At 37.0% G+C, this 21,922-nt stretch overlaps 1 protein-coding gene across 5 annotated transcripts in view; it reads right to left on the bottom strand.

The window, feature by feature from the left end:
• Positions 1-1,977: 1,977 nt before the first annotated feature.
• The window catches only part of Cc2d2a (coiled-coil and C2 domain containing 2A), a 100,480-nt gene continuing 80,535 nt past the window's right edge, over positions 1,978-21,922 (bottom strand). For 3 of the 5 annotated variants that reach the window (XM_071614154.1, XM_071614156.1, XM_071614157.1), the window contains 8 exons: positions 19,158-19,361; positions 14,813-14,902; positions 13,461-13,574; positions 11,496-11,630; positions 7,363-7,485; positions 5,933-5,991; positions 3,440-3,617; positions 1,978-2,243 (listed from right to left, as the gene is read on the bottom strand). In XM_071614154.1, coding sequence (XP_071470255.1) covers positions 2,055-2,243; positions 3,440-3,617; positions 5,933-5,991; positions 7,363-7,485; positions 11,496-11,630; positions 13,461-13,574; positions 14,813-14,902; positions 19,158-19,361 — 1,092 coding nt within the window. In that variant the 3' untranslated portion in view covers positions 1,978-2,054. Of the gene's footprint in view, positions 2,244-3,439; positions 3,618-5,932; positions 5,992-7,362; positions 7,486-11,495; positions 11,631-13,460; positions 13,575-14,812; positions 14,903-19,157; positions 19,362-21,922 lie in introns of those variants that run through there. The other 2 variants (XM_071614155.1, XM_071614159.1) reach the window with 2 other exon arrangements.

Below are 21,922 nucleotides of genomic sequence, written 5' to 3'. Positions count from 1 at the left end.
ATTAACTTTGAGCTGCTAGTTTCCCAGGGATTCTAAGTAATTCACATGCTTCATTTTTGCTTTGTTTTATGCTGCGTGATTTTGGTTATCTTGAGCCAAACTGGTTTCAATATGTCAACATACTCTCTGATCAAATCTAACTCTTTCTACCACTTCTTCCCCACACGGTTGCATGGGGCCATAGTTGAATCTGCATTTAATTTTTATACATTATCCTGTTTTTTCATTATTAACTGAAGTGGATATTTCATGTTTGGTGAAACACTGTATACTTGGTTCAAACTTGTCTTAGATTTTGTGATCTCAGAAGAAAATGCAACAGTTATGTGAAGGACCTTGTGGCACCTGACAGTTAGTAGGTGCTTAATGCCCGGCAGCGTGCTAAGTGCTCTTTGTGCACTAACCTGTGCAGTCTTTACACATGCTGTGGAGTGGATAATGTGATTATTCCCATCTTACATATGGAGAAAGTAAACTAACCTGCCCAAGGAACCCAGCTAACAAATGGCAGAACTAGGGTTTATCCATACTTTCTGCTCTTTACTGGTATGCCATTCTGTCTCTGTATTGTTTTATTGTTAGCTGTTATAGTCAGTCATGGAACTGTCCCCTGAAGAATTCATATTAGAGATAGCAAAGCTATGTCAACATACAATTACAGTACAGCTTGATAGAGGATCACTGATAAAGCCAAGTTGAAAGTTGTTCCTTAACTTTGTCCCCCTCTGTCTTTATGGATTTATTTATTTATTTTTTTAAAAGTGAGAGCTATATAAATAGTTCTCAACTGGAGGCCATTTGTCTCAGAGGATGTAGAGGCCATTTCAGGATTTTTTTTTTTATTATTACTTGGCTGAGGGAAGGGCTCCAACTGGCATCTGGTAGGTGGAGGCCAGTGATACTGATAATGTCTTACAGTCACAGCTTCTATAACAAATGGTTACGTGGCCCTGAAAGTCAGTGCTGTTGTCAAGAATCCTGCTTTACGTATTTCTATTTTGTTTCCAGCAACATTAAGTTCTTTTAATGGATTAATTTTATATGAATGTGTTTGCCTTCATGTTGGCTGGTATAACAGAAAACTATGGACTGGGTGGCTCACACAACATACATTTATTTCTTAGTTCTGGAGGCTGGGATCCTCCAAGATCTGTGAGGCCAAGCAGATACTATGTTGTTGTGGACAATTTTTTTTATTGTAGAAAGTCATCTTTTTGTATCTTCACATGGCAGAGAGAAAGAAGAAAAAGAGGATAGAGAGCAAGCCCTTTCCCATCTCTTCTTTAAAAAAGAGCGCTAAAGCCATCATAAAGGCTCTGCCCTCATGCCCAATTATCTCCTAGAGACTTCACTCCAAATACCCTTCCCTTATGGATTAGGGTTCCTAACATGAATTGCAGCAGGGTGCACACAAGTCCACAGCAATATCTGAGGGTTTTGTTCTTTGTTTTGAGATGCTGGGCATCCAACCCTGAACCTTGCTCATGCTAAAGCAAGTGCTCTACCATTAAACCCCAGTGTACGTTTTATTTTAAATAACTACCTTTTTAATGAATATTTATATTACTCCTACCCCCAGTACTGTCTTGTTTCAGTGAGTGTAAATGTGTACATGTGTGTTCCTGCTCAGTACTTCTAAAGGGTAACATGGAGTATTTAACATTAAAAAATACTGATAGTACTGATAGTGTATAGTTGTTACTTCTTCCCCCAGAAAAGTGGTGAAGTATTGTTTTTCTGGGTCTTAAAAATATGGTTGACATTCTGTTGGACAGACAAAGGAGAAGCATTTTCCAAACAGAAGATAAGCAAGTACAAAAAGCACAGGATGAGACCATAGTGTACCCTCCTGTGGGTAATCTCATTTGAATTTAAGGTCACAGTGGTAGAGATAAAATAGACTACTAGTGAAAACGCTTATTTTTACACAGATAATAAGTTTATTTCATTATTTGAAAATAATATTTTATTCCTCTGGTATGATCAATGTAATGAAAAATGTTCTCATATGCTAATTATAAGTTTTACATGATGCAGAATTCTCAATGAAAAAATTACCTGTTGCGTATAAGGGAGGCAACGTAGATCCAAACAGACAAAACATTTTTGGGATATGGGTGGATATATACAGCTAAAGCAAACTCAACATTAGGAACATCTATATTATGTACTCCAGTGCTATACACAGCTTCAATTAAAGGCTTCACTTCAGAATAGGGCATATGAAGGGGAAATCCAGAGAACTGAGATAGAAAAGACAAACAAGAACATTTGTAGTTAGTGATGTTTGAAGATTTCAGTGTTTTCCCCCCATGTATTTCTTAATACAGTAAGTTTTGTGGGTCATGATGTCATTTGGACAGTTTTTCTGTTCAGCTGTATGTTAACAATACAGAAAACAGGGAGGGAGTGCTTAATACCTGTTGTTGTTTATAGTATATTAGTGTATAAGATACCTGTTAGTCACCCATTCTTGCCCATTCCTTTCCCTCTTGGTAATTGTTCCTAGTTTGCATAGTAATCCATGCAATTCCTAGACCTAGGTTAGTCAGTGCACTTCAGTCTCATCCCAAAGATTAATCTAGGGGAATGGGCATGAGATCAAAGTGAGCCTTGGGAAACATGCTAGAAATAGTGGTACAGAGATGCTCTCACCCTGAACAGCATGTACAGGTATTTTCAGGTGTGTGACCTCAGAGCTGTTAACTTAATTAAGCCAGTAAATTTTCTGTTTGACCCTGTTTAGATTTTGTTAAGTTCGAATAACACATTCTGCCTGAGAACCTGTCCTTAGTCCTGAGTTTTACTCAGTGACTAATCCACTTTGACCTTCACACTGTTTACCCAACAAAGTTATCTTAGTTTTGTAACTGCCTTACAGGTTTTGTTATCCAGCTATAGATAGGCAATAAATTGGCAGTAAAGGAATAATAATACTATACTATACTATAGACAACAACAGGTATTAAGCACTCCCTCCCTGTTTTCTATATTGTTAACATATAGCTGAACAGAAAAACTGTCCAAATGACATAATGACCCACATATTATCTGTTAATAAGAACTTAGCAGGGAAAAGTAATCAGTGTAAAATCATGTCCTTTATAAAACTGATCTAGACTATTTTCACCTTTATGCACATTTGAATATAATATTTAGCCAGATGTTTTTATTTAATATTCATGATGTATTTCATAAGTATTTTTCATACATCCCTGTTATAAAAAAATATGGTCTTGTAATGTTACAGAGGCATTTTGTTACTTATTTAATTACTGAGGTTTAAAACTTTTAAATTACATATTTTAGTCTATGCTACTTTATATATGTACTTGGAGAAGCAATATAGCTATTTTGATTTTATAAACCCATTATTGGGTTAATTTCTGATATGAAATTGGGAATCCACGGGGTAAGTTGACAAGCCATTTGTGCTTACCCTGTAGTCTCCTAACTGTTTCAGTAGTTCTGCTCTGTGGTCATCTTCTACATCTTCTCCTTGACTTCTTTCTAACAAAGGCAAGAAGTGGCGCAGTGTGGAGGTACAGTACCTATTCCACCTCGTAAGATGGCGTGGCCTCCAGTCCATGATTTTTTCTTTTAGTATTTTTTCAATCCTGTTTATAAAAAATAAATTTTATTTTTTGGTGACTTGTTTTTTTTTTAACGTAATGTGTGTGATTATGTAACTTTTTGTGTGTGGTGGTGTTCACTAGATGTAGTTTGTAACTTGTGGGCTAATCCCTGGGATTTAAAGTTTAACACAGGAGATCCTTGTCCATACAGATTATGTATTGTTGGGCTGGGAAATGGACCTATAAATAGAAAGCATATTATATCCTAAGGGCCACAACAGATGCTTGAAAATAGCTGAATGGAAGCTATCTAAATACAATACATGGTTTTACACTGATTATTTTTCTCTGCTAAGTTCTTATAGATAATATGTCTTCCTCTTTACTGCCTATTGATAATGCCATGTGTTCATTATCTATAGCTGGATAAAAAACTTGTAAGGCAGTTACATAACTAAGACAGATAACTTTGTTGGATAAACAGTGTGAAGGCCAAAGTGGATTAGTCACTGAGTAAAACTCAGGACTAAGAACACGTTCTCAGGCAGAATGTGTTGAGTTCAAATGACTAATTAATTGTATTGGTTTATATAGCAGATAAATTAGACTCAGACATAAGGGAGCTTATGTTTAAAACTTCAAATATTTGTAAGGCTGTTAATGTTAATGCCTCATATTGATTATCATATTGATTTTATCCGCAGTAACTGTTATTCATGATAGATTTTTTTTGAAATTGCCTTAAAACTGCCTCAAAGTACAAGCATTATTGCAACTAAATTTTTATTATGTTTGCAACTTTATTTTATTGGAGGTGCTGGGGACCAAACTCAGGACCTTGCACATGCTAGACAAAGTGTTCTACCACTGAGCTATACCTTCACCCCATTTGATATATCTATGAGAGTATATGCGTGCGTGTGTATATATATAAAACAATATGTTATGTATAATACATATTATAACAATATAACAACCTAATATCTAATAACTATATATTATATATAATATATAAACCATAATAACATGATAGTAAGCCATACACACATACACACACATAAAGTGCAGACATTTTTAATGTGTATATTGAATCCATAAGATGCTTAAACAGAATGAAGGAAAATGGCTACCACTTATTGAGCCATTATTTACCAGGTATGGTGGTAAGTGCTTTTTATACATTTTTATGGAATCCCAGCAATAACCCTGTGAAGTAGGGGATAGTGTCATCTATTCATGGGGGGGATGTTTTTGAAGTAAGATGAGAGCTTAGGTTCAAATTGAAACAAGGCTGATTTTTAAGGCCTCCCGTACATCTTCTAACCAATGCAGACTTGGAGTTTTAGCTACTTCCCATTGCTCAGGAGTCATAGAATAACTTTTTTTTTTTGGCACTGAACAAATTTTGTTTTGGGTTCAGTTTGGTCTGAGTTCAGGTATGGATGAATTACTAAGCACTTTGATTTTTTTTGTGTAACTATTTTTACAGTTGTCAATGGATCTTTATTTATTTTAATTAATTAATTAATTAATTAATTAATATATGGTGCTGAGAATTGAACCCAGCACCTCACACATGCTAGGATAGTGCTCTACTACTGAGCTACAACCCCAGCCCCCAGCACTTTGATATTGGGACTAATCAGCAGTAATAATGAAGCTATTAGAAGAAGCAGGTAGGAGATTAGTGGTTCTAGATGGGGATCCCAAATAAGGTTTTATAGAGAAACTGGGAGTAAATTATTGTTTTCTAGTAATAATGTTTTAAAAGGAGTCTCATTTAATCTTGTGTAACTTAACATGCTCTTCACATCACTTGTATCTAATGGAAATGGCACACAGAAACCTCTGACCCCTTTAACACTTAATGAATACGTGGGCTACTCTGAACTTTGGTTTCTGCATTTATAAAACTGGGAGAATACATTCTATTTTACAAGGTGAATGGAATTATAGAGACTCTTATAAGCTCTTACTGACCTTCTCCATGGATCAGGGTCATAAACTAGCTGAAGTTCCACAAGCCACTAACTGGACCAAGAGGCATATATAAGCTGAGGATTATGATATGTCTCAACAAGACCCATAATAACATGATATTATTATGTTAATACCTGAGGTAAGGTCTTTGGAGAACTATGTGTTACTGGTATTCACTTTTGTTTCACACAATGCTGATGCTAAAACCTGATTTTGAGCCAGGGATTTAAAGATCACGTGTATACTTGGTATCTGTAAACATGAATTAAAGTTTAATTGCCCTAATTATTTCATATTGATCCAGGCTGAGAGTTGTTAAAGTTTGGTATTACACTTCTAGTGGCAGATTACATGTGAATTTAGGAACATTATGTTACCTGTCTTGGAGCTCAGCTGCTGCTGCTTTGTCGGTTCGTTGATAAATCAGCTCTTCAGGCTATAAGAGAGTTCAGAAATGGGAGAAATCACCTACACTAAGTTTAATAAGTGTACTTTCCTTTTCTAAATTTACAACTTTATTTTTTTTTTTAATAATGAAATTTCAGATATGAATGTCTTACTGGATAAAGAGAATAGTATAAGGGATCCCAATGGGCCTATGATCCACCTTAGTAATTAAAGTGCTCTGAAGTTCCTTCTTAATTTCATTCTATTCTTTCTCATAACAGAAGTAACTGACCTGCATTTGTCTTTTAACATTCCTGCATTCAACAGATACTGAGTACCTACTGTTGCCAGGCACTTTCCCAGGTCATGGGAAAACAGGGATATAGCCATGAATAAAAATCTGTCTTAATGGTACTTACATTGTAATAAATGAAATGGGCAAATTAATAGTATGTGTTTGTGATTTAACTGTAGACACAAGTACTCCTAATCAACATATTATGTTGTTTTGCATGTTTTCTGAACTTTAATAATTTATGAATATTGCTTTTTCTTTCAGTGTATTAGGGATAATGGCAAACATATTTAGAGTGCTTAATAAGATTCATTAATGTTGACTGATTTAATTACTACAAAATATTCTATAATGTACTATAATTTTTCTTTTATCATTCTAGTTCTTAAACTATTTTAAACCCTGTTGCTATGAAAAATCTCATATTTCACTTTCTGACTTATGGGAGGATTTCTCTAGGGCAAAGTTTTTAAATTTTTTCCAAAGATTTGTGCCACAGTAAAAATACTTATGTTTTACCTCACAAACCTAGTAATGCATAACATATCTAGCTATCAAATGAAACAAAGTTTTAGTGAACAATGCTCATGCTAACCACTTACAGGCCAGCACTCTCTTGAGTAAATGAGCCTTTTAGTAGACTGGACCTGCAATTTGACTTCACATTTCATTGGCATAGTTGTGAAATCAATCTAGTAAATTGAGACCAGTACTTTAAAAAATTAAGTCGAATATATTTTGTCGTGCTTTGTGTCGTGGGGCTTTTTATATCATAACTTTTTCTTACACATGTCTAAAATGTATTTACTAGTTGTCTCATATATGTAAACGTGTGTTACTTAGTGTGAATTTGGCTCAAATAGTCTGTAAAGCAAAATCTGTTCTAAATACCTAGGAATAAAATTGAGGGCCAAGAAGAACCTAGTTATCTTGGTATAATGATTTCATATCCCTTAATCTCCTGTCCATAAGTCTGTTTTTTTTGGTAGTTGTAGATGGACAGAATGCGGTTATTTGTTTTTCTGTGGTGCTAAGGATTGAACCCAGTGCCTCCCACAAGTTAGGCAAGCACTCTGCCACTGAGCTACAGCCCTAGCCTCATAAGTCTTAATAAAAGAATAATACCTGAACACTGGAAAGGCCAGGATATGGAAGGCTTCTTGAAAAAAAAGATTTCCACAGCTTGGGCTTGGTGACATCAAAATTTATCCTTAGTGGAGAATCATATTGTTGAATATTAAACCAAATCTAAAAAAGACAATTACATGAGCATATAGGTCAGCAGATACATATGTTCACGCCCATGCATGTATGTGTGTATGATTACAGAGGGGCAGCAGAGACACCAGGTGTTCCACAGGCTGCCCCTTTTGTCATTTTGTGATTTAAAAATTGTACCCATTTTACAATCAGGGCTTCACAGTTATCATTGGCCATTTTTCACTTTTTTTTTTTTTTTAATATCTGAAATTGTTGATTATAGGTCTGGTAAAATAAGGTAGTTCCTGATGGTAAGAAACGTGAACACTTTTAGAACACAGACTAGACTTTCCTGACAGTGCCCTTTCTGGAAAGCCTCCTAAATGAGTTGTTTGGCCACTTCTTTGTTTCCATGCCACTCATAGTTTCTGAGATGACACTTGTCATGTTGAGGCAGTGTAGCATACTGGTTGGGGAGCAAGATCACTTGTGTTGGAATTTTGCTTGCAACATTTACAACTGTGTGACCTTGGATGGTTTATGTAACTTCTGTGTGTCACAGGTTACTCCTCCATAAAAGTGGGATAAAAATAGTAATAATCTCAGAAGGTTGAGCGGTTTCAATAAGTTAATTCATCTGCACCTCTTACAACAATGCCTGGTATGCAGTAAGTGCTCAATAGTTGTTAGCTCTTTTTATTATTTATCATTGTTTCTGATTGCCTATCTATTCATCCATGTCCTCACCACACTTATTGCCTGAGGACATTATTCACTATAATACCTTTAGCATCTAGCAGAGCTCCTAGCATGTAGTCATAGTATTAAGTGATTGCATGAGTGGTCAGTTTGTTCATGCAATGTATTTAAGTATTTAATTCAATGTTCACTCAACATATTTAACCAGTACCTGCTTAGTCATGGGGGTTAGAGTAGTGAATGATCTCTACCCTCATGGGTCTAAGGGGATGTTACAGCAAACAAGTAAAAAAGTAATACCTGGGGTACCACATGACAGTGAGGTGGAAGAGTGATCCCTAGTCCCATTGTCATATCCTTTTTCATGTTACTGTTAAGATCCTTCCACTGTAAGGGACAAAACAGCCTTCCCTGCCCCTTGACTTTTGACCAGTAGACTGGAATGGAAGTGTCAGTCTACATTTAAAAGGCTTTGTGTGTAAACAGGCAGGTTTCAGAAAAAGAAATTCAAATAAATGTTTATCAGTATGTAAAAATAAAAAAGGCTTTGTGTGTTCCTGCTTGCCCATTTGTGCCTCTTCCCAAGTTCCAGATTAAGCACATGAAGCAGAGCTGTTCCCTGCTACTCAGAGGTCTGCAGTGAGAAGCCGAGCTGCCTAGCCTTCCCTCCATTAACACAGCCCTTGCAGCTGACTCACAGACCCATGAGAATAAATGTTTGAAGCTATTTAGGTTGGGAATGTGTTTTTGTTGTTATCAATGTGGCAATAACTATGAAGGCTTTGGAGAAACAAACAGGCAGGAACATGAACTTTTAATGTGGACAGGGAAGTTCTCCCTACAAAAGTGACCTTCAATCAGAAATACAAAAATAAAAAAAAGAGGGAAAAATTTACAAAGATATCTAATAAGGGGAGGGTGGTCATTTATATGGGGAAAACAGCAGGCAATGTGTGCTCGATGTGTTTGATGGAGAACAAAGTGACTGTCAAGGAGTGAGCAAGGTGGAGAAAGCAGATGAGGATAAGAGCAGTGGGAATTAAAAGGCTATGCCTGGGAGGAGAGTGGGCTTGAGGCTGGAACCTAAGAGGGACATTTACTTTTTACATGGGACCCAGAATACTTGTATTTAGATTTCTCTCAGGATCACACCTATTGTTTTACATATAGCATCATAGTTAATAATAATAGGTGTACTCCTGGGAAAAATCTAAATATGGAATCTTTATGGTCTTTTATTTATTTTAGGAGTGAGAAAAAAAGCCAATGCGGGGGGGGGGGGGAGGAAGCTTTTGCAAAAAAAAATGAAAAACATTAGTCCTTTATCAACAAAACCAAGGAGGGGAACATGATTTTTTTTTTGAAGAAGGGATTAGCTGTGTTACATATTTGGAAAAGGAGAGAAGAGTGAGGAATGAGGATAAGCCATTGGATTTATTTATTAGCAAGACAATGGTACTTGTTGAGTTTAATTTTTGTAGTAATGTCAGGAAAGAGGAGCTAGATTATGGTGGGTTAAGGTCTGAATACTGACAAAGGGAAGAGGAGTTATAACTAGTATTTGAAGAATTCTAGAAGGAAAGGAAAGGCAGGCAGTAGCAGTTCAGAGTGCATTCAGGTTGGAAAAAGCATAATTTAGAATTGTTGGACTCTGAAGCAAATAGATAGGTAGACAGGCAAAAACATCTAGAGGGAAGTTGAGTCAATTGGGAGAGCCAGGTCCTGGAGTAGGAATGGTGGAAAGGGGAGAAGCTTAATTCTTAGAAAAGGAGTGAAGGAGAGAAAGGACTGATCATCCAAAGAGGTTGTGTGGTGGGGTAGAGAGCAGGTGAGGTTTGAGAGTGCCAGGCCATTGCAGCCACAACATGTCCTCCACTGGGAACAGTCAGACTTAGAGCAGGGTTAGGACAGCTGCCACTGGGGTGCACATCATGAGCCCCTGTCACTGCCTTTAGGAGAATTAGGCAACCATACAGTAATTGTCTTGAGAGCTAACAATAGTTTTGAAAGAAAAAAAAAAGTTCTTCAAAGGATTTTTCAATGCCTATTGACCCTGTTTGATTATTAATAACCTTGATACCCCAAACCTAGGAGTTTAGCAGATCACTTATGATTATGACAAAGACTTTGATTAAAAGTAATAATTAACATAGTGCTCCACAGTACTATTTTCACATTTGTAATAATGTGAAATATAATTAATAGGAGTAGCCATTTGCTGGACACCATAAAAGGCAGGTACTTTGATGGGCGCTTGGCATATATTACCTCTAATTTAGCTGTAGCCTTAAAAGTAAACAAGTTTTCTTCAAAGTAGGGTACACACTCCAGAGAATGGGAAGAAAATATTAGATCTTCTATTTTTTTATGTTTATTTTTAAAGTGCTTTTTGTGTAATATAAAATATTGATACACATGTAAATATATATAATTTATAAATAAAAACACATGTATTGGAGTTATCTGCACACTTTTTACTGACAGATACACAAAGTTCAGAGAGCAGTGAGTACATGATGAGTATAAACACAATCAACCAACAATAGGTGCATTGTTAGTATGCGACAGGTGTTCCACATCAGTTATCTCATATACTTCCCACAACCACTCTATTGTCACTTTCTACTTAGAAGCAATGACCCCACTATCACCTCTGTTTTATCAATGAAGACACAGTTTGTGAGAGATTAAGAAATTTCCCAAGCTCACACAACTAGTAAATGATAAGAGTTTCAACTCGGGCAGTCTGACCCCTTAACTCATATTTGTAAATACTGCTTTACACAGTACCCTTCATAATAAAATCACCCACCCCACCCCACCCCGCCCATGACAGAATCATTTCTACAGTAGTACCTGGGCATCTCCCTTTAAAAAAGAAAAAGGGAGTTGGGGTATAGCTCAGTGGTGGAGCACTTGCCTAGCCTGTGTGAGGCCCTAGGTTAAATCCCCTGTTCTGCAAAGAAAGAAGAAAGGGAGGGAGAGAAAGTAACCCATTCTTCTTAGGAGATAAGTTATCTTTATTTAGTTTTTAAATGGGTTAGGCATTGTACGTGCTATTTTAGAACAGAAAACTGAAGATAGAACCAGGGCAGAAACTCAGGTTCTCTGAATCTAAATCCCATATTTTAAAATTTCATTCTGCTTCTCTGCAGGTGAGGTGAAAAGTTTTATTTAGGACCGTTTAGATGACTACTTCTGCCACTGTTCTTGCCACCACATTTTTTCAGTTGTGTGTGTGTGTGTGTGTATTTATATAATGTTTTTGGATATATAGGATATTTAAATCAATTGATCAATTTTAAGAAAAGAAATCAACAATCAACCAACCATGTTTAAAAGGAAATGGCATTACTCACATTATCAGGACCAATTAAACAGCCCACACTTTTCAGAGGACAGAACGTATCAAATTGTCCATAAAAATGTCCACTGCAAGGATTCCATATTAAATAATGATTTTGTTCCCAAGTTAGCACATAGGCAGTTGGACCCTGAAGGGAAATATCCATTAAAAACAGTTTCCAATTAATGATGTAAGTAAAGTCAATAGTAATTTGCATAGATGTTTCATTATTTTAGTTGAACCTCTGATTTTTAAAATCCCATGGTGAATGGAAAACATTAATTTGAAGTTCTGAGTTGTACTGACTTTAAAAATGAAATAAACTTTTTGGGGATTTTTTTTGTGTCTGATATTAGTATAGTGACCAAATAAAGACAATAGTCACCCAACCAGAATATTTTACAATTGGTTGACGAATGACCTATCATTAGTGGAAATAAGCAGTCATTGGCATTTCTTGTTAGAGTCAGTAAAATTGCCATTTTTCTTGATGCCAGGCATCAAGAAAGCTGATTATGTTTGAATACTATTTTGAATAAAATAAGGTATTTGATTCATATTTGTAATTAGGTACATGCACAGAAGATTTGAAAGGTCTTATAGTTTAAATCTTTCCTGTCCTCCAAAAGCTCACATACTTAAGGTTTGGTCCCCAGTGCAGCAGTGTTCAGAGGTGGGGCCTTGGAAGATGATGGGATCCTGAGGGCTTTGATCTTATGAATGGATCCTTCATCTGTGGCTTTGGAGGGAGGGGGTTTATCACCAAAGCGCTCTCTCTTTGCTTCTGGCCACCATGAGGTGAGTAGCTCTGCTCCACCACTCACTCCCTATCATAATGTCCTGCCTCATCACAGGCCCAACATAGAGCGAAACCTCTAAAATCATGAGCCAGAATACATTTTTCCCCCTTGTAAGCTGATTATCTCAGCTATTTTGTCACCGTGATGGAAGGCTTACTGGCGTAAAATGATATCTACAAAACTGTTAAAGTGACTATACTTGGAGGAGAGTGGGCTTAGGGTTGGAGCCTGAAGAGGGACTTTTACTTTTTGCCCACAATACTTGTGTATTGGTAGATTCTTTTATTACAATGATTTATTTATTTATTGCTTATGCATGATTTCACTTTACAATATGCTTATTTATAATAGCCTTCAAGTTGTGAAGTGACTTGCTTAGGGTCACTTGGCTAATGAGGTGTAGACATGGAACCTTGAACACAGGTCTTATGCTTCTGAGCTTAGTCTTCTTTCCCTTGAGCTAGCCAGCAACTCTTGCTATCTAATTCTCAGGGATTCCTAGAGCGTCCTTGTACCTGACCTCTATGGCCTCTTTTTGAAATATTCTTTGGGTAATCTGCTTCAACCCATGTGAAATTTCTATCCTTGGATCCACAAGTACCCATCATTGCCCAAATTTGGGGGATATTTCCTGTGGCCAAAATTCAGATAGTCACTATGTCTGCAATTTCATAAAAATAGCAATGCTAACATCAAGATATAGCTGTCAACATTCTTTTCTTTGCTCCTGGGTTATCTGGCTTGTCCCCATTGCCTGCCAAGTTAGCATACATCTCATAGAAGCAGTGGGCATGAAAGGAGAGATTTCTCGCCTCACCACACTGCTTTGAATCCTTTTCCCTCCTTAGGGTGCAGAACATGCGATTCCTAAAGGAATCAGAATGCTCAGGAATGTGGACAGGGAAAGCTTATACTAAAAGGACTGTTAAATGAGGACTTTGGATGGTAAAAGTTCTGGGCTTGCTTAAAAAAAAAAAAAAAAAATTAGAAGTACTTTGTAGGGTCGCTAGTACCTTGTTAAACCATTTCATATGTTACCAATGGTAGTTAAGGTATCTCTGGGCTACTTTCTGAGAAACTGAGAGAATTATTATGAAAACAAGTTCTAGCCATGATCTGAATATTTAAGTGGGTTAGACAAACACACTCTTCTGCTGAAGCCAGCCTAAGTGTCTTACCTCAGGAATAGCATTGCCCATCACCAGCCAGGCCTTCTTACCCAGGAACAGAAAGTAATTACATAGCAACACTGCATGCTCTTCCTCATCTCCTGCCAGGAGATCAAGAAATTGCTGACAAAAAAGAAAAAAAAAAAAATGTTGTATTGACTGACTGCTTCATTCTGGATTGGCCATGCAGATTTTAGTAAGTCATAGTTGAAATTAGTTTCTTAAAGCATGAGACTTGTTTTTAAAATCTTTCCCAAAATGTTGACCCTGTGTTGATAATCTTTAAAACAGCAAAAACACTTCTGGTGAACATGACGTTTTCTTTAACACTGATGCTTTCAATGTGGATTTCAAGAATTAACACCCAGTGTGATTGGGGTGGGGTAGGGAAAACACTAATTTCAAAGTTTTAGTTTTCATATATAAATGAAAGTTCACTATGTGCTAAGTGATTTTTAAAGTATATTTTATGCATGAATTTATTTCATCCTAGATTAACTTTTTAAGGAAAGTATTCTTGTTTCCAAGTTTTTGCAGAGGAGGAAGTAGAGGCACAGATCAATAAAGCAATCCCCAGGCAGTGGTATGGCCAGTCTGCCTCTAGGGTACATGAACTATTCTAGTCTTCACATAGCTTCTTATAGATCCCTCAAGGTTATAGAATTTTATTTCTAAAATTATCAAAGCTTATGTTGCCAAAATATACTGGGAAACAAAAACTATAAAGTGTACTTGATTTCTTCAATGTAGTACTATCCTTCAAAGGAAGCTGTATAATACTCTGTAATGCAAAAAGTGCAACATGAGACTCAGAAACAGAATGAGTATCTGTGATGTTTGTTTTGTACTACCTAAGATTCCTTTGAAAATTTATGCACCACACATCAATTGTAAATTCCATGAAAGTGGAGATTTTGCTCACATTTAGGCCTTAGTATAGTGCCTGGTATGTGGCAGGTGACTGTCCTAAATAAATAATGATATGACATGCCTTAAGAAGTCCATGAATTAATGAATATACCATTTCCAATTATAATATAGAGTGCAATTTTGATTTTTTTAAGACTCGGCTAAGTCTTCATATACTTCAGTATATGAAGGTAATAATACTAGATGGACAATTCAGCATTAAGACATCTGAAGTGTCATTTTTTTATTCTTTCTTTTTTTAACTTAGGAACTTTGGGATAATTGAACTAGGAAGAGAAATACTTCAGAATTTTAGTTAATATGGTCAAATAGATTTTATTTTTGATGGCAAATGAATGTTCCAGTTGAAGATGACTTGCAAGCCATTTGGAGAGATTCAGCTAAGTTAGCTCAAGTTAGTAAACCTCTCCCTGAGAGGGAGAGCAACTTACATCAGAGGTGCTCCAGAGGTCACAGATACTGGCAAATGAAACAGTGTCGGGCAAGAAAGGAATCAAGGACACGTATCGAGCTACCAGTTCCTGTAGACACAAGATCAGCTTTAAAAAACTGTTTCCAAAAAAATAGAAAGCATCAAACCCTACCACATTTCTTTTTTCTTTTTTTAAGTTGTAGTTGGGACACAATATCTTTATTTGTTTATTCATTTTTTTATGTGGTGCTGAGGATTGAACCCAGGGCTTCACATGTGCTAGGCAAGTGCTTTACCACAACCCCAGCCCCCTCCCTATCGCATTTCTTAAAGTAAGTTTCGTATTTCACAAACAGTGATGCTCATTATGAAACTGCTATTGTATTACTTTAATCCTCACCAGACATCCTATGCAGAAGGTTATGGCTATTATTTATCTTTCACAGATGAAGAAACTGGCTTCTGTGTTCCTTTGAAGTGTCCTGGTCTTTTTTTTTTTTTTCCTCCCTCTCCACTTCTTCACTTTCAGGTATAACAGGACTTTCCCGGTCATGGTGTACTTTCCTGGTCATGGTGTACTTTCCTTAGCCCAGTCTTAAAGGCAGCATTTCTCCAAGGAGTCTGGTTCACTTCTGAGGGGATGGTGTTTAAGAACCAAGATATGGACATCCTTGTATTTATAATTCATATTTTAAAAATTTTTAACGAGGTTATCATGCCATGTTTATTGGCCTATCCATGTTTCTACTTGTTTGAATTTTTGCACATTTTTATACTGATATGTAAGAGGATTTTTTTTGGCTTTTATTCTGTGTCTGTCCCTTTCTGTATTATATTTGTTGTAAATATCATCTCCTGATTTGTGGCTTGATTTTTCGTTTTATTTATGGTGTCTTTGGATAAACTCAAGTTCTCAATCCAACCCCACCACTGAGAATTGAACCCAGGGCTTTCCACATGCTAGGCAAGTACTCTGTCACTAAGCTGCATCCTCAGCCCCTCAAGTTCTCAATTTTAATGTGGTTACATTTTTCTTTTTGACTTGTACTTATTCTGTCATACATTATTCCTATCATCTTATTCTGTATTTTTACTTTCCATACTTTTTCTGATTCTTTTTCCCCTCCAACTCTCTTCACCCCGTTTCATTCTCTTTCTTGCTAGTTTAGAAGTTAAATACACCCTTATCATTTATTCAGGGGCTAATCTAGAAATTTCAATATGTATATTTAAATGAAATTCTAAAGTTAGCATCTTTGCCTTTATTTTGAAGAATATCAAGGGCATTAAAATACTCTCATCAGCCCTGTCCTGACACGTTCACACTTTTTTCATGATTTTTGTTGTACCTATTTTTCACCCACATTGCTATTATTATGGCTTGTAAGACAGTGTGTGTGGGCTGTGGGTGCAGCTCATGGGTAGAGAGCCCTTGCCTGGCATGCACAAGGACCTGGGGGTCACACACACACACACACACACACACACACCACATGACAATGTTGTAGATTCACTCACAAGTTTCCCATTTCTTCACCAAGAATTGTGTGTCCTATTTAGGATTTTCCTTTCACATTCAGTCCATATGTTTTGTGATTCCTTTAGTAAGAATCTTTTAGTTGTGATTCTCACAACACTTGTGTGAAGGTCAGTTTCCCTGACTATCAACTACTAGTTTGACAAAAGGCTATTTTGTAAGCCTTGTCAAGAGTCTTCTTTTCTGGCTCATTGTGCAACTAACAAGTCTGTTATTCCAATCATTTTTCTTCTGTAGATAATCTATGTTTTCTGACTGCTTTTAAGATTATCTTAATCTTTATGTTCTGCCTAGATTTTGATTTCTTTTTATTTATCCTGCTTAGGATTTACTGGACTTCCTGAATCAGAGGATTGTCTTGGAAACTCCTGGCTTAGACTATTTGAGTATCATCTTACTCCATTTTACACAGTTTGGACCTCCTTTTGCATGTCCCCTGCCTCTAAGCATTCTTTTCTATCTTCCTATGCCTGTGTGTATTCCAAGTAACTTGTTTGTATGTGCATTCTAGTTCACTAACTCTGTATTTAATGTTCCACTGAATCTGTTTAATTTCTAATTATAACTATTGTATTTTTCATTACTGCTTGTGAGAACCTTAAATTAATGAGTGGATTAATCCCTGATGGGATTAATTGAGTGGCAACTGGAGGCAGGTGCGGTGTGGCTGGAGGAGGTGGGCATTGGGGGCGTGGCTTTGGGGTATATATTTGCACTTGGGGAGAGGAGTTTCTCTCTGCTTCCTGGTCAGCACATGAGCTGCTTCCCTCCACTACACTCTTCTGCCATGATGTTCTGCCTCACCTTTATTCCTCCTAGGAATGGAGCCGGATGTATGTGGATTGAGACCTCTGAAATTGTGAGTTCCCAAACAAACTTATCCTCCTCTAAAGTTGTTCTGGTTAGGTCTTTTAGACACAGCAGTGAAAAAGCTAACTAAAAACAATATTTATTTTACATCCTGTACTGATAAATCTGTCTATAGTCTTTGTGGCCAGATTTGTCGTCTTATTGTTTATGCTAAGTCTTTTTAAAAATATTTATTTATTTATTTAGTTATAGTTGGATACAATACCTTTATTTTATTTATTTTTATGTGATGCTGAGGATCGAACCCAGGATCTCACATGTGCTAGGCAAGTGCTCTACCACTGAGCCATAACCCCAGCCCTGTTTATGCTAATTCTTAACCTTCTTTATGGTGACTTATTTCTTCATTGAGATGAAATGACTTTCTTCTAGAAGGATTTGTATTTGCTTTTGATGGGGATCTGGGATTGTTACCAAAAGTGAATACTTTCAACTAAATTTTTGGTTGAAGTTTTTTTGGGTCCTACAGACAATATAAACTCTAATCCCACATGTGAGTAAATACAGGTTAACGATTAGGAGTTCTCCGGAAAGACTCTTTTTGGCGGGGAGGGATGCTGGGAATGAACCCAGGGGGAAAAAAAAAACTACTCTTTATTTCTCTTTCATCCAGAGGCAAAGCTAGGCAGCTGGATTCCTTCTCAGGGCAGGGACTTCCCACTTTATCCATTAAGGCCCTTACCCTCACTCATCTCCACCTGAGTCTCTAAGCTTCCATCCTGCTCTAAGTCTCCCATCTCCCACAGCCTGCGGCTCACTGAAACTCAGCTCTAGTTGTCAGGAAGGACAGCAGACACTATTTCAAGCCCTCGCCCTTGTAGAATATTGCATTCTTGTTTCTTGTCTCTGTATTTCTTACCGCTCCCCCGCCCCCTTCACTTTACTTCTGTTTCAGCCATGATTTTTAAAATATTTGAAACATTTAATGTATTATCACTTGTAAATGTTCTCTACTGGGAGAAATATTCTGTACATTACTCTGCTAGACAGAATAGAAGTCCTTATTATGGTTTCCAATAAAAATTACTTGAAGAAATGACATGTAGAACACAAGTTGTTTTTTTTTTTTTAAATATATCTACATCTGCAAAAAAAAATCTTATTTCTAAATCTTTATGTGAATGACTGTTGCAGCAGTCACTCCCTACGCTGCCCATTCTCCAAAAACATTATGGGTTACTCATGTAAATGTCCTGTTTAACATATGACTTCTGGTTCATGAGTTTGTGATGGGCGTGGTGCTTTGAAGTCAGCAAATGGAACGGGTATATTTAACGATCCAGTGTGTGGGTCCTTTGGAGTGATGACCTAAGTGCTGAAAATGCTTAAATTGTTGAAATATTTTTTTTTGCTTAATTTTAATCAACAATTCTTCTAGCTGTAAGCATAGTACCAAATAGTTATTTTAGTATAATAGAAAGTACGTGAGTTCTAAAGCTAGAGGCCTTCTGGGTCATAACCTAAGTTACATGTTTACATAAGACATTTTGAAAAATGCAAAATTACCTTCTCATATGTTAAATATGCACCACCTAATATAATGCCAGGGACTTAGTAAACACTCAAATTATTAATTGAAAGAATGAATTAAGGATTATTTATTGTCATCCCTGGGACCTGCAGACTCTTCTAAAGAAAATAAGCCCCGTGGCAATAAAAAAGTCTCAATCATTACTTTCATCACCAATGATCTTGATATAGGAAATCTTTTTTTATAATACAATATTATTTTTTAAACTTTATTTTATTTATCTATCTTAATTTATTTATTTATTTATTTATATGTGGTGCTCAGGATGGAACTCGGCCTCATAAGTGCTAGGCAAGCGCTTTACTGCTGAGCCACAACCCCAGCCCCAGGAAATATCTTTTAAACACTATGAAATATGGTACAGTGGCAATATATTAAAATTTTAAAACATTGTTAGTAACATCATAATTGGCAATGAGTACTTACTGCTGTTGCCTGTGGATTACTGGGGTAGGCATTAAGGAGCTCCTTAGGAGGATTTAAAGGTTTGAGATACCGGGTAACAAACACAGTTTTTCCACTTATATCAATTACTGTTGTCAGGCACTGACGATTTGGAAACTTTAAGGCACATTCAGCTTGAAACTTCTCTGTTGCTTGAAGCAATTTCTCATCTTCCTGAGACTCAAACTTCAAAAAGAAAGACTCCATGGGTTTAACATATGATCATGGGAGACAAAGTGGTATATGTGTGGACGCGACAGCATGAACTATTTAGTGTGGTTTGGGAAGCTTGACAATGAATCTTTATAAAACCATCACATCTTGGTTTCCCTGCAGCTTTATTTAATTATATTTATAATTAATTAGACTGATTTATTAAACACTTAAAATATACATTCTATAGGATTAAAAGAAAGTAGTAAACAGGCAAAGCAGCCATGTGGAAACCATTGGGAATATTAAAATACTCTATAAAAAACAAACTACGGCATACTAATTCTGATCGATGAGCCCAAGCAATGGAGTTTTATGTGTATTTTAATGTTAGTTTTAAGAGGGGGAGGCTCAGAAACCTAACATCTCAAATGTAAAATGTCTGTCACAGATTCCTAGGATAGAACTGTGAAGCCAGAAATAATCGTACTTTCAAAAAGATGGAAAACTATGAAACAAAAATGGTGCAAAAAAAGATACCCACCTGAATTTATCCCTGTTCCTTTAAACCCGTTTATTTACTTATTCATCCAATTACTTGAAAAATGTTTACTGAGCTTTTAAGAGTCCCCGTATTCTGGATAAGTGAGTATGAAATAATCCCCTTAAGGAACTTCTAGCCTGGAGGGGAACATTGACAAGCCACCAGGTGCTCAACTCCTTGCCCAGAGCTTCTATGGGGACAAGCACAGGGTGCTATGGGAGCAGCTAGGAGAAGCAGCTATTGCACTGTCCAGGAAGAACACACAGATCTTGACTCCTTACTGATTACTGGCTTTTCAGGTGGATAAAAGTGCATCAGGAACGTTTTCTACCACTTTCCCTTGATGTTCGGTATCTTAACTCTATAGCAGTGAATTGTGGGCAGGGCCTGTGTTTGAATGCATTTCTCCATACAACAGCATGCACATGTTAACCACCTAATATTGTATTAATGGCATTAATAGTTATTTAGGCCACCAGGATGCCATTTTATGTCATGAAGCAGGAATTTAAGTAGTATACTATGTTGGTGATTTAAGTGTCAAGGAAAAGAGCTAAATGCTAAAATAATCTGGGTTGTATTGTTTCTTTTTCTTTTTTTGTACCAGGGATTGAACCCAGGGGCACTTAACCAGAGCACATCCCCAGGTCTTTTTTTTGTATTTTATTTGGAGGAAGGGTCTCCCTGAGTTACTTAGGGCCTCAGTAAATTGCTGAGGCTGGCTTAGGACCCACAATCCTCCTGCCCCAGCTTCCTAAGCCACTGGGATTACAGTTATGCACCACTGTGCCTGGCTTGGGTTGTTTGTTATGAAATGAATTTAGGCAGAACTGTTAAATTCAAAGTTCATAGGACATGACATTTGGGGGAGTCTTAGCTGGCTCCATTCTTTGATCTCTAAATTAATGAAATGGGTTTATCCTGCCTCTTAACAGTCACACGTGGAAGTCCCTACAGACCAGAAACAATTGTGAGAGGTACACTGTCTCTAAGAAGCAGCTCATGGACTTGATGGAACTGGACACATGCTCCCAGTGTGCAGGCGACATTCATATTGGTGACCTTTTAATTCAATGCCAACTAAGACTCACTTGGATGAAATAAAAATGTCCAGGACATTTTTAGGAGTGCTGGATCGAACCCAGAGTTTTGCATACACTAAGCACATGCTCTACTGCTTAGTTACCCCAGCCCCAAACTGGACATTCTTCATGGACCTGCAGACATCTATATTCACTGCCAAAGGATCACATAGGCATCAGAATCCAGCACCTATCCCCCAGGATGGTGGAGATAGCAGTTAATTAAACCTAGTAACTATCAACTGATGAACTGTAGAAAAAAAACACTTGGTACCTTCTTAAGCATGCTCAGCTATCATAAGGAAGAAAGAAGAAAAAAGAAATGAGAGGAAAACTTTATTAATAGAAATATTTTTAAAAAACTAATTTTTAACCAAGACAATATAAAGTAAGGAATCTTAAAATAAGTGTTTCAGGAGCTGATTCTTTAAACTTTTACATTCGTAAATGCCTTTAAAAAATCATATGGAATGACTCCATATGGGAGTCTGACACTTGCCCATGTGGATAGTGGGACTCTAATCTGCTAATCCTGGAAGTTGCTGTTAGTGGCGGAACAACTCAAGGTTGTGTTCCCAATTGTTTCAGGTGAGAACTTCTCTCTCCTGAAGAGTCTGCAGGTGAACTATGGGGTGGTGTTTTCTGTCACTGGGTATTAAGGATACCAGGGCCCTGTCAATCAATATGCCTGCCTTATTAAACTGCAACCAAGGATAAGCCCTCTTTTTAGAAATCTAAGAGAAATGCTTCATATAGCCACAATGGGGCAGTGAAATGCCACTAAAGGCAGCATTAGGGAAGAAAGGCTGCAGAACTTGAGGACCTGTTCTGAGCCCTGGAAACCTTGGCAGGGTCCTGTAGCAGGAGGCAAGGGCTGGAGAAGGAACCTTAGCACAGAGCAGTCCCAGGTTTTCATCATTTCTGCCAGTCTCAGACTACTGTAGCTTTATGGAAGCTCATCTCCAGTC

This window comes from Marmota flaviventris, chromosome 7 (assembly GCF_047511675.1).
Source record: "Marmota flaviventris isolate mMarFla1 chromosome 7, mMarFla1.hap1, whole genome shotgun sequence".
NCBI classification, from domain to species: Eukaryota; Metazoa; Chordata; class Mammalia; order Rodentia; family Sciuridae; genus Marmota; species Marmota flaviventris.
Note: the sequence above shows the minus strand (reverse complement) of the source record. Positions and strands in the feature narration are given on the sequence as shown.